Source organism: Cercospora kikuchii (genome assembly GCF_019650295.1).
Source record: "Cercospora kikuchii DNA, contig_00007, whole genome shotgun sequence".
NCBI lineage: Eukaryota > Fungi > Ascomycota > Dothideomycetes > Mycosphaerellales > Mycosphaerellaceae > Cercospora > Cercospora kikuchii.
In genome coordinates this window covers 358250-371091 of record NW_025408588.1, presented here as the reverse complement: position 1 = coordinate 371091, position 12842 = coordinate 358250, and the positions used below count along the sequence as shown (strand labels likewise).

The window sequence follows — 12842 nt, the reverse complement described above, 5'->3', positions numbered from 1 at the left end:
AGGGGAAAAGAGAGACGCCGTGGCTCAGTCGACGATGATCTACCGGATTCATTGCGCCAAGGTCATTGGCTGTGTCGCTCTTGTCCTATTCTTCTCGGACTTGGAGCCTCAAGACGGGTGTTTGACTACTCGAATTGTTCTCACCGAGAGGTTTGGATGAAGAGACATTTCTCTGAGGTTGGGAGGCCGAAGAAAGGCTTGAAAACTCCGTGGTAAGAGTATTGGTTGCTAGAAGCTATCGTGACAATGTTATTGGTTAGTCGACTTGAGCGACGTGGACCCCGGTGCTGGAGAGGGTCGACGAGGTATGCGTTCTTTCTTACTGCTGTGACCTGTCTTCCCTTATCGTGGAAATATAAAACACGCGCTGCAGCTCTCTGCTTCAGACATCAACTACTCAAGTCAACCAACAAGACAGCAAGCAAACAAGCAAACAAGCGACGCTTATCCAACGACTACCATTTCTCTTTCCAAAGAAAACTTCAAGATGCATTTCTTCGCCGCCGCCTCTACTGCCTTGATCGTTCTCGCAACGACAGTCTCTGCCGCTCCAATGCCACGTCGCATCTCAGGAGGCAGCGGCCTTGGACACGGATCATCATCCATCGGTCACGGGAGAAACTTCTGCCTTTGGTTCTGGAAAGTGTGTCACTCTGACGGTAGCGAGAAGAGGGGAGAAGAGAGTGTTGAAGGGACTTTATCGGAGAACGATGTAAGTTGACCGCCGAACCTGTCCCACGAGGTGTTGTTCGAGGCTGTGACGGAGAGAGGGGGCTCTCTCGCTAATGTGAGTGGCACTTTTAGGGAGTCAATATCCTCGCGAGGAATCCTGAAGTGGTGTCGGTGGAGTACGAGTGAGTGACTGGGGTCAACCTGGGGGAATAGGGAGAAACGGGCCGCTGGGTTGGAACGCCCAGGGCGGGCGCTTGACTCAGGGCAGGGAAGGCAACGCTTGGCCCGGCGAGCTCGTGGACGCACGGAATGAAGATGTGTTGGAATATTGGAAGGCTGTGCGGGAAAGAGATCGTGGAACGCGGCCGCACAGCTATTACGACATCGATGAATGTCCACCGCTGACTGGACCTGCTGCTTGCTGCAGTCTTCAGGGACACCTCTCTCCTTCCTTGTGCTGTCTTCCCCCGTTCGGAGGAAACGACAATCCAACCAGACTGACATTATTTCCTCCTTAGACTTAGCGTATGTCCACACAACGAGCGCGATGTCAGTTTCCATCAGCCCGCCGACCTTCTCTGAACATTTATCCACGCTCCGAAATCGCCGTTGCTGCTGTACAAACACCTAGGCTGTTGCCAAGAGCATATCCAATTCGCTACCAAGTACATCATGGAGCCAATAGAACAAGACTGGGTCTCCATTCTGGACAAAATTCGCCGAAAGATGGTCAAGGAGAATCTCCAGCTCCGGAGCAAGTCTGGCCAAACTGCTCTCTGATCCAGCTTCGCGAGACTATAAGAACGAGCTTCTTGCCGCAATGAACTTTTTACTTTGGCAGAACTCAAGCGAACACTCAACGACATCAAAACAACCCAAGCCACTCCACTCCACGCGCATTTGCTGGACAAAGCGTGCCACCAAGAAGAAGCAAACCAAACAGGAGCATTGATCAGATCCGAAACAGAACCAATAACTGCACCACTCAAGCAAAAAGAGCTCCAAGATGCGATTGTCCTCCAGCGTCCTCCTCTTCCTGACCTCTGCTGCGGCGGCTCCTCTCGATGGGCCCGCCATTATCGCGCAGCCGTGGCCAAGCTATCTGCGGAACAACCTCAATCAGCCAGACTTTCCACTAGTGAGTACTTATCTCAATAAGCCAGAGTCTTATGATCTTAGGACATCATTACCTTCCCTGCGATCGTTCGACTATGGCATCTGCGAGAAGTCAGAAGGACATTGCTGATACGCCTGCGTTTTTTTTTCGAACAGAGGAAAGGTGTCCATGTGAGAAATGCTGATGCGGATCCTGTGAGCCTGCCACAACGCATTGGAGAAGTCTGCCTCCGGGGTCCGCGTTATTTATGCGATGGCCGGCCAACCCCGTTCATGCCCCACTCGTTCAACACACCGGAGGCTCCGATCTTGGAAGAACGGGATCCTCAATATCTGGCGCAAGTCTGCTTGTCGGGCGGATGTAGCAACGTTCCAGACCCAGAATTGGAGGCGGCGCTGGAGAACCTTGTAAGTCTTTCCCAAGTCTAAGATGTATTTCTGGCTGCTTTGACGAGGATGAGGGCAAGGGGGCAATTGCTAATACCAATTCGTCTTGTTTTAGCAAAACTACAAACAAAATGTCGCCAAGAGGGAACCTGTCCCAGCCCCAATCGATATAGCCAAACGGACTCTCTTCTGCGCTGCTACCGGGCGTACTGGACTGTGCAATCCTGACGAGCTGCCACTATTCGTTGTAAGTCGTGCGTGCATCGTTGACTCATTCAGTGACATTATTACAAAACAAGGAAGAGCACATATTGACACGTAAACTGTGATCCAGACTGCGCCCAACAGGAAGCTGATCGGACGAGATATTGGAGATCTTGGTTTCGTTCTACCTCAACCGGGTTGCCCCAGAGGTGGATGTCCCGACCCTCGCCTTCGCCAGCAAGAATTTCGTGAGAGAAACAATATCGGATACGTGGTAGGTCTTCTCGCCGCAGTGGTATAACGGGAAACTTCGCAGCACTTACTAATACCTGTGTTTCTCATCAGTTATTGGATAGAGCGGCCAAGTAGAGAGACGGAGAGGTTGATTGCAAGGAGGATTGGGAAGTAGGCTGGGGTAGCGGGTCGATTGCATGCATGGCTGGCGTTTTGGTTTGTTTCGGTGCATTTGGTTGTGGCGTTGCGGTTTTCACTATTGCCGTTCGTTTGACAAGGATCGTGACGATGATGGTGGTGGAAGGCTGGAAAGGCACGCTCGTTTGCGATCTATCGATAGCTGCTGGTTCAGTATATCGGGTAGAGGATCATTTGCTTGCTTTCGCGATCGACTTCGATGTTCCCTTTTGAATATATTGCACGCAGGACCCAGGACTGTAATGAACCACAAGACAAGGGATGTCGCGAGCGATAGGCGCAGGTCCGTGACCCCTGTCATCCCTTTCCAGCGCCTTGCCCAACGTAGCAATCTTGTCATCGAGGCCGATTGCCCCTTCTTTGTTATCACATATTAGCATCAACCGCTCTCTTCGAAGCAGCAAAGCAGTCGTCACGGCGTCTATTCCAGTCTGTTTCGCCGATTGTCACCTTCCTGAACTAAGTATCTTTGTCATTTCCCATAAAAAGTATGTGTACACACTCTGATGTTTTCCCTTCCAACTTCCACAGTATAGCCTCATACAATCTGATCAGCCAGGATAAGGCCAAAAAGCCGGACTTTTGAGTCCATTCTTCCCAACAGCTCTGACTCCAAACTGATAATTATCCTTATTCAAATCCACCGTCACATTCCCCACCTTGCCCACATTCATCACATACGACCACTGCACATTCCCGCTCTCCCTCCACACAAGCTCATAACTCTCCACCAATTCATCATTCCCCGTCGCCCACGAGAATCCACTCTCATTCGTAATAAGTTCCGGATCCGTACTCTGATTGCCCGCAGGGAAACCAATAACTCTACTAATCGTGACATTCTTCGGCGTAGCAGGCGCATTCGCCGCAGACCACATACTCGCGAGGTTGACTCTTGCAACACGAGCAGTATAATCAAAATCGACGAATTCGATAAGGTCGCCGTATTGGATTCCATCTTGCTCGCGGACGTCTTGATGTTGGTGGGCGAAGTCTTCGACGGCTTCGCTGAAGCGTACAGCGGGGAAGCCCTGGGTGAGGAAGGATTGGTGGTCGCCGCCGCGGAGGAAACGGTCGGCGCGGTAAATGAGAGCGACTTGCATTCCGACGTACTCTGCAGCTCCTGCGACGACTTCGGCGATGAAGCGGCCTAGATTTTGCGCTGGGGAGTCGTTCCAGCCCCCGATGTTTGCGGTGGTGCGTTGGACAGCGGCAGAAGCGTTCGTGGCATTCGGGAAATAGATACTGGCACCGAAGAGGCGGACAGTATAGTCGTTGATCGGAGCGAAGGGCTGTGATTTTCCAGTACCGACAATGTCGTTGTTCCAGTTGCCTTCGACTCTGTAGCCTGCTTCCTTCAAGGTCCTTGCGAGATTGGCAGAGCCGTACAGACCTTGCTCTTCACCAGCGACAGCAGCGAAGATCATGGTTGCGGCTGGTCGCCTTTTAGCACAGACGCGAGCCATCTCCATGACTACTGCCACGCCACTGGCATCGTCATCAGCACCGGGAGCATCTCCTTCGTAGTCTAGAACATCGATTCTTCTGCTGTCGTGATGGCCTGTCACCACATATACCCTTTCCGGGTCAGTGGTACCATTGATTTGCGCCACAATATTCGTGATATTGACTGGAAAAGGGATGCGGCTGCCATCCACCGGCTGAATATAGCTGTTGAAATACACATCCATCCTTCCATCAGATTCCTCAGCGTAATCGAGCATCTCTTGGTAGATCCAGTCTCTGGCGGCACCAATGCCACGAGTCGTGGAGTTTTGAATGGATAGAGTATGCCGAGTGCCAAAACTCACCAGCTTGCTGATCGTGTTTTCTACACGAGCTTCGTCAATCTCGGCAATCATTTCTTGCAGTTCAGCATCTGGCTTCTGAGGTTGGATCCGTGATCCCGTTTCAGATGAAGTCGGTGGCCAGCTCGCGTCTTTCGCATCGCCCCAAATGCCGGAGGACTGATATATGCTGCCGGGTAAGCCCATCCAAGATGGTCCGTATGAGTCCTGCCGGTCCCATAGCTCTTGTGCTTGGAGCAACAAAGGCAGGGTTGCCAACAGTCCAGCACGGGCGATCATGGTGAGGCACGTGCTTTAGCAATACTTTCTGAACAATGTGAACGGGATTTAGTGCTTTGAGGCAAGACGAATATGAAGTCTTTCACTGATCAGTGCTTCGCAGGACGAACGTAGGCCAAGGCCGCTGCTTCCGCCTGCACTTTGCCCGCAGCGAGCCCTTGTCACAGTATCGCAATGCTTGCTTTTCGTTGACGGTCTTCAGCGGGCGACTTTGTTGTTTCGTTCAGCAGTCAACACTTTATGAATTGCTCTTTGACCTCATGATGGCACACTCCACTACTCGCACATCTCGAGGCTTCTAATCTAGATGTATGTTCGTCGATGCGAAAGTACATTCATTTTTCTTGACGTCAAGACTGGACCAGGATGATGCGTGGCAATCGACAAGCATTGAAGTCTTGCCAGCTTCCTCTTTGGGCAAGTGGCGATAATTCCGTAGCATGGCCCCACTGCCCGATCAGTAGTAGTATCTTGTCAATTGCCTACAGCATCAGTCTTGCGTGAGCGCAGGGTTGGGTTCACAGCGCACCGCTCATTGAGCCGTTGTCGACATTGGGACGCTGGCGAGTGTTGGTTTGGCCCGCTCAAGTCGGTCATCTTTCGCTCAGTCATCGGACCGCCGTGGGCACCTAGGGCACGGTAGGGCTGGAAGTCAGACACGAGCCTCTCGCGGCGTTATAACAGGTCTCGTCAGACCAGACAGCGGCAAATTCTGTCCCTCCATTCACTCCAATGCTTCCTCCTTCCCTCCTGTCTTTGAGTTGATGCAAGATGGCGACAGGTCTGCCGAGCTCATGGACCGTTGCACAAAGAAGGCGCGCCGTGTATCCAAGACGATGGCGCGTCACGGCGCAATACTTGTTCTTCAAGATGAATGGGATGCTGTCTGCTCCCAGAGTAAGTGGCTCGTGGTAAGTGGCTTGAGAAGTTGAAGGCGTGGTGCAGCTGTGCTGTCTTGGCCTCAGGCCACAAACACGCCTCATGCCTCCAGCCAACCACAACCCATTCAATTAGCTCTCCAAGCATCGGCCCACGAGTCATGAGAGGAATGTGCTGCTTGACGTGGGCTGGGCGTTGTCTCCTCCTCCAACATGTCGAGTCAATTTGCTGGCCGGCTGAGGCAGCCGTGTCCAGCCGAGACGTCGCCTGCTTGCAAGAGCTTCTCCGTCATCCGTGGACTCTCCCGGCAGCCGCGAAGGAAGTGATGGACTCCGTCCCCTTCCTCTGCACTACACTCGATCGAGAACAAGGCAGCCACATTATGCAGTCGGAAGTCATGTTTGGCGAGTGGAAGGAAGCGCCTGGGAGTGAGGCAGGTCTGCCCACTCATCGGCTCCACGAATGTCATTCGTCCCTGGTGCAGAATGGCAGTGGACGAATATCGGAACGAGCCTGTACGCATATTGCCAAGTGAACGGCAGACCGTGCAATGTCGCCGCCCCGGTCGCGCGTCTCGAGTATGAGAACGCGCGCAATGGCCCGGTCAGCATCCTCACTTGGCTCCATCAGCACGCTAGCCTTCTCAGTCGCCCTCTCTCCTCCAGCCAGCCATGTCGAAGGCTCCGCGAAGCAGGAGAGCGAAGTTCAGCGCCTCCACTGCTTTAACTCGTGTCGAAGTCTGATGAGAATGCTCAGCACCGCCGGAGAGTCGGAAGGCGAAGACTTCCGTTTCGCATGTCAAACAACCCTGACCTGTCAAAACACTCGAAACGGGCAGACAGCGGAAGACAACATTTCCGTCTGCGGTGTACGGTCTCTGTACTCAACATGGCCGGGTGGTCGGGTGAGCGTAAAGGAGGGATTGTAAGACTTTGAAGCTCTCCGGACGTTTGTGGTAAGCGCACAGAGAATCAAAGCCGACTCTCACCAGTCCAGTACTGCCTTTCGATCATTTCACCACCACAATTTGCGCCCCAGCATTATTGCACCGCTCGCAATGACCTCCCTGGTCCCTATCAAGGGCGCAGAGAAGCTTTCCTCCGAATGGTCCTTTGCGGAGGATTTATCAGGATTCGATGCGCCCGTCCACCTCGAAGGCGAGATTAGCGACGTCGTTGTTAGGGGCGTCATTCCGAACAGTATTGACGGGACATTCTATCGTGTTGGGCAAGACAAGGTCACCCCAGTAGACGGACGCCATATCCCTTGGTCAGGCAACGGTGTCGTAACAGCATTTCGCATTCACAACGGTCGGGTCGATTTTAGAATCAAGCATGTGCACAACGACAAGTACAAGATCGAAAAGCACCAGCGCGCGGGCAATCTCATTGACATCGAAGCTTGCCCTTGGTTAGAGCATCCATGTGTTCAGGCTGTCATCGAGCAGCAGTCCAACACCAATGTGATCTTCTGGGCAGGTCGTCTTCAAGCCTTGTCCGAAATTGGTCCTGCCTTCACGTTGGACCCCCATACGCTGGAGACTACCGGAATGGATCCCTATCGCGCCCAAATCAAGACGAGTAGCAGCACTGCGCATCCACATATCGACCCTCATGCAGATGAACTGGTCACCCACTCAAGGGAACGCCAACAGATAATCTCCTACTCAGTGGATCGCCGAGGACGTGTGAAGAACGAGCACCGTATCCAAGTGCCTAACCTTGGAGCATTGCACGACTGCGCGGTAACGAAAAACTGGATCGTCTTCGCTCCGTGGCCAATAGCGATGCGAGCTGACAAGCCCAAAGAGGGCGAGACGGTCATTCACTGGGATCCGGATCGCCCAACAAGATTCATCGTCGTCCCGCGCCACCCTGAACAACCTCTAGCTGGGTCTGGCTGGAAACCCTACGAATCGCGTTGCTACACATATCCCGAATCGTCCGCCATGATCCACACCGCAGGAGCATGGGAAGAAGATGGAAACATCTTCTTCGAGGGGACATTCCCGCATGACATACGTTCATCCATCTTCCCTTTCCTTGGCAAAGATCGCAAGCAAGCGGTTGGAAACACACTGGTCGACCTCGTTCGTTTCAAGATCAACCCTTCTGATCCTGACCAATCAACGCTACAAGACCCCGAAGTCCTGGTCGACATTCCAAACGAATTCTGCCGTATCGACGAGCGGTATATGACCGAGACGTACGACAAGATCTTCATGAACATTTTCTATTCCGACCCTAAAGAGCCAGCGAAGAAAAGCATTTTTGCGACACTGAATGCCGTCGCCATGCTTTCAAAGCAAACGAAGGAATTGAAAATCTATTACCCGGGGCCGAACGTGCGATGCATGGAACCGGTTTTCATCCCTCGTTCTGAAGATGCTGCAGAAGGAGACGGATATATTATATTTGCAGTCGATCGTTTTGATGTTAATCTTACGAATCTGGTGATTTTGGATACGATGGGTGATTTCCAGACTCCGGTGGCAGTTATTGAATTGCCAATGCGTTTGCGGGCACAAATCCATGGGAATTGGGTTGATGCGAAGGAAGTTGGATCTCAGCCTTTGGTTCCTCTTCCTCCTTTGAATCACATGCATTACAGACTGTAATTACAGGCATTGCCATTCAACCGCTTGATAGCGAGCTGTGTTGGGGCTTCGACCTCAGATTAGGATAGTTTTAAGCCCATACTCTTTTGTTCATTACGTCTTGGTACGCTCCGCTGGTTGCAAGTTTGTAGTCTGTGTAGAGGCTGCACAGCTGTTCCAAGCTCTTCACACGCGTCATCGCGATAGCTAACTAGCGGGGAATGCCTGTTCTTCAGCCACAGCAGGGAAGGGCTGAGCCTCATCGACTTGCCGACGAATATGAAACTGGAAGCTGAAGTTGCGTGAGATAGCCATGATAGATTACATAGCAGTGCGAGACGGACTTGTGTATGACTCGTTACTCCGATGATCCTCAGTCTTAAATTTTGATAGCATAGACACGGCGATAATGTGATCTGAAGTTGGCAGCCAGTGGTCGTTCACATGCGTCTGTGCACAAAGTTTCAAGGCCGAGTCGAGCCGGTCGGACGAGCAGCAGAAAGTGTGAAGCTTCGCCTCTTCAGCAACTCACGAAACAAGCGCTGAGCAACATCCCGGACCTGGCGGACTTGTCGCCTGCCACTACTCTGCACCGCCGCGGGATGCGGTAACAGTGAAGAAAGCTGCTCTGCCGTCTCCGGCGTGTATATTTCCTGCACACGTACAGCAAGCAGCAATGTACATCCCCACCGAGCCCGAGGATCCGGGTGTCATCGCGACGAGCTTCCTAGGCGGATCCGGCGATTTGAAGAATGGTGGATGGTCGAGTTTGATTGGAGTTGTCACTGCCATTTGCGGGAATGTACTGATTTCTTTTGCGTTGAATACGCAACGGTATGCACATCTTCGGTTGAGTAGGGAGCGGGATGCGAGGGTACAGGAAAAGCGGAAAAGTGCGAGGAGGAATAAGAAGAGCGCGGATTATGGCACGCAGCAGAGGGAAGTTGCTGAAGAGAGGGTGGAGGGGAATAGGAAGGCGGAGATGAATGGGCATACAGGACAGCATGGTGGAGGAGAGGGTACGGACGAGACGCAGCCGTTGATCTCGAAGCTGGACTCGAGGCGCGCTTCGGCGTCATCTGCTGAGGAACACAGTCAGGATGGGGAAGATGATGTTGAGGAAAAGTCGTATCTCAAGAGTCCGATATGGTGGCTGGGAATTGCTATGATGGTCGTTGGCGAGACGGGTAATTTCCTGGCATACGGCTTTGCTCCAGCGTCGATTGTATCTCCGCTGGGAGTGGTGGCCCTTGTGTCGAATTGCTTGATCGCACCTCTGCTCTTGAAGGAGAAGTTCCGCATCCGCGACGGTCTGGGAGTTCTCATTGCCATCGGAGGTGCAGTCACTGTGGTTCTCTCCGCCAGCGACAATAATCCCAAGCTCACTCCCGAGGCCATCTGGGAACTGGTTACGACTTGGGAATTCGAGACCTACCTGGGAATCACCTTGTTCTTGATCGCTGCATTGACCGTCTTGAGCAACAGGTACGGGCAAAGAACTATCGTGATTGACATTGGTCTGGTCGGACTGTACGGTGGCTATACGGCACTGTCGACAAAAGGCGTGGCATCGCTGCTCACATACAGCTTATACAAGGTGGTGACTTTCCCCATCACCTATCTCCTGCTAGCGGTCCTCATCTTCACCGCCGTCATGCAGATCAAATACGTCAACCGAGCCCTGCAGAGGTTCAACTCGACCATGGTCATTCCCACCCAATTTGTGGCCTTCACCATATCTGTCATCGTTGGAAGTGCTGTCCTCTACCGCGACTTCGAGCGCGAAAGTCCCGAGGATGCGGGCAAATTCATCGGGGGCTGTGCCTTGACGTTCTTTGGCGTGTGGTGCATCACCTCTGGAAGGAAGACGGAGGACAACGAGAGCTATGCGGACGAGGTAGAGGAACGCATTAGCCTTGTGGATGAAGAAGGAGCCTTGCCGGAGATACGCGAACATGATGGACCCAGTCGAAACATGTCACTTGTCGCGAACTCGGTTCGCGCTTCTTCCCTCCGGCGAGCACAAACACTTGAGAGCGGCTCCTTGCCCAAGATGCACGTACGAGCGCCAACAATGGGCTCAACACCACCCAACGCTCCAGGACTACTCCAATTTCCAGACCTTCAACCAGGCACCGCGAGCGCAGTACACACAGACACCGCCGAGCTAAACGGAAAAGCCAACGCCGATCCTCAAAAACCAGTCATGCACGCCACCACCTCAGCACCCGTCATCCCTCAGACACCCAATGCATCACTTCGCCCACGAACACCTCTCACCCGAACCCCCTCCGGCCCACCCGAACGTCCAAGCCCCCAGAAAACACCCCTAACCCGTAATCAAACCCTCGAACCAGGTCCACCCCAACGCCTCCTCGAACGCACCTCCTCCCTCCGTCTCGGCCCCCTCACAAGCCCCCTCAGCGGCTCCCTCGCCGCCATCGTCGCCGATGAAATCCGTCGAGGCATCGACAAAAATCCCTTTGGCGGCGGTAGCGGTAGCATAAAACGTCGCCCATCGAATAAACCTCCCCAAACAAGACGAACTACAACAGATCAACCTGACGAACCTTCTGTTCCAAGCAGTCTCAAACGACATTCGATTGCGAGTACGGATTTGGAATTTGAGAGTCAGCAAGCTAGTGATTTGAGGACTGCGGCGGGGAGTCCACCGCAAGCGGGGAGGTTTAGGAGTTTGAGTGCGACGATTGGGGAGATGTTTGGGGGGCCGATTGGTGGGACGAATAATGGTGCTTCGTCTTTGAGGAGGCAGAGGACGTTGGAGAGGGAGAGGCAGAGGAGTGATGGGGCTGATGGGGTGGAAGAGTAGGGGTCGTCGAGTGAGCAGCGATGACGCTGGCGATGCGCTGTGAGAATTGATGATGATGGGTCTTTCAATGTACATATTCATGATGATTGACGACGACGACAATTGTTGATGAGACGGATTTGAGAGCTGTAGATGTGGATTGGTCATTTTGGGATTGATGAGCAGGATTCAAGATGACGACTGGTGATGAGTATGAAGGGAGGGTTGTGATATGTGAGAGAGTTTGTTCTTTCTTGTTGATAATTTGTTGCATTGCATGGCGCTTATCAGAAGCTGGGAAGCTCTGCGAATACGATTACAGAATGGAAGGAAATCCAGTTAGTAGAAAGGAAGAGGGCGAAAGCCAGAGCGCGCGCGGCACAAATGGAACAAGTGAGGACACAATCTCGCGATGCCTTACCATGCAGCATACGTTTACCGTGTCCTCTGGCTCTACCTTTCTGTGCCAAATTTCTCTTCCTCTCTTTCGACTTCCCAGAGTAGTACATATGCAACGGCTAAGCAGCTGTTGTTTTTAGTGACTCGATACACAATTTGCCTCACCTCAATACTACGCTCAATGTTGTATATATTTTTCGAGAGATGTGACATTAGTTCGCAGAAGTCGTAATGCGCGCATGCTGCAACAGCGTATTGCTCGAGTAACGGCACAGTGGTATTCGCGACGGGACTCGTATACCACCCCAGCACGTGGAATCGACGGGTTCATGCTGCTTGGTAAAAGCATGTGTTACTGGTGAGATACGATCCGTTTCTAGCCACGGGTTCGTGCTACTAAGGTAATGAGGCAGTCAAGGTCATCGTTCGTGGTCTTGGATGCCTTTGGCCAGGAGGTGGACTGCTCGGTCCTGAGTTGGCAGGGCCGGTATCCATGGCGCTGGATCTTGCGGTGACTGATGAGAGCCCTAGATTTCGCCAATGAGCGCGGCATACAGATGCATTTGCATTGGCAGACGAAGACATGTTGGACGACGTCGATCATGAGCGTGGGAAAAAGCGGTCAGGCTGGTCTGTTGTGGTCTTTGGGATGGGCGATCGAAGGCTGCATGGTATGTCAATTGCATGCCAACGTTGTTGTGGTTGTCTTATGCCCGCGGGGTTTGATCGAGACGTTGCATACTTGCCTGGGTTTCTTGGCCATCCGTGGGTTCGTACCTGATGAACGCCTGCTAGATTCCGTTCTTGTAACGCTGGTGACCACGGCTTGTGTCGGCACATACGCTGCTGTGATCAGGTCCGACGAGACGTCACTCGGGTGACTGCAGGGTCGGGTGGTGTCATCGGCGCCGGTTTTTGCACTGCAGGCACGGCTGTTTGTCATACACGACCCCGGGACGCATCGAGACATCTTCTACCAAGCTTCTGTCGCGCCTTCTCTTGCGTGTGGCAATGGTGACATTCCAGCCCTAGTGGTAGTCACGAGCCCGCGTCTTTTGGACGTGTGCGTGCCACGATCCTGCAAAGCTGACAGTCTGTAGTGCGCATCAAATAGCTCTATTTCAATTTGGCATTCTCCAAACCTTGACTGCTAGGGCTCATCGGGGTCGAAAGCGGTCCTTTCCGATGCTCTGCCGTTTTCGGGCCTGGTCAGATCTGTTATCAGATGGCGCACACGGGCCGCATTGCATGCTGGAGCCGA

The 12842-nt window shown here is 52.9% G+C and overlaps 3 protein-coding genes across 3 annotated transcripts; 2 read left to right on the top strand and 1 right to left on the bottom strand.

The window, feature by feature from the left end:
• Window positions 1–3362: 3362 nt before the first annotated feature.
• On the bottom strand, window positions 3363–4898 carry CKM354_001025600 (uncharacterized protein; the record flags this gene model as incomplete). Its single annotated transcript, XM_044805709.1, has 1 exon — window positions 3363–4898. The coding sequence occupies one exon, from the start codon at window positions 4896–4898 to the stop codon at window positions 3363–3365; it is 1536 nt and encodes a 511-aa protein (XP_044661644.1).
• Window positions 4899–6834: 1936 nt separating this feature from the next.
• On the top strand, window positions 6835–8394 carry CKM354_001025500 (uncharacterized protein; the record flags this gene model as incomplete). The annotated part of the gene is made up of 1 exon (XM_044805708.1): window positions 6835–8394. One exon carries the CDS (start codon window positions 6835–6837, stop codon window positions 8392–8394), a length of 1560 nt encoding a protein of 519 aa, XP_044661643.1.
• Window positions 8395–9049: 655 nt separating this feature from the next.
• On the top strand, window positions 9050–11203 carry CKM354_001025400 (uncharacterized protein; the record flags this gene model as incomplete). Its single annotated transcript, XM_044805707.1, has 1 exon — window positions 9050–11203. One exon carries the CDS (start codon window positions 9050–9052, stop codon window positions 11201–11203), a length of 2154 nt encoding a protein of 717 aa, XP_044661642.1.
• Window positions 11204–12842: the final 1639 nt, after the last annotated feature.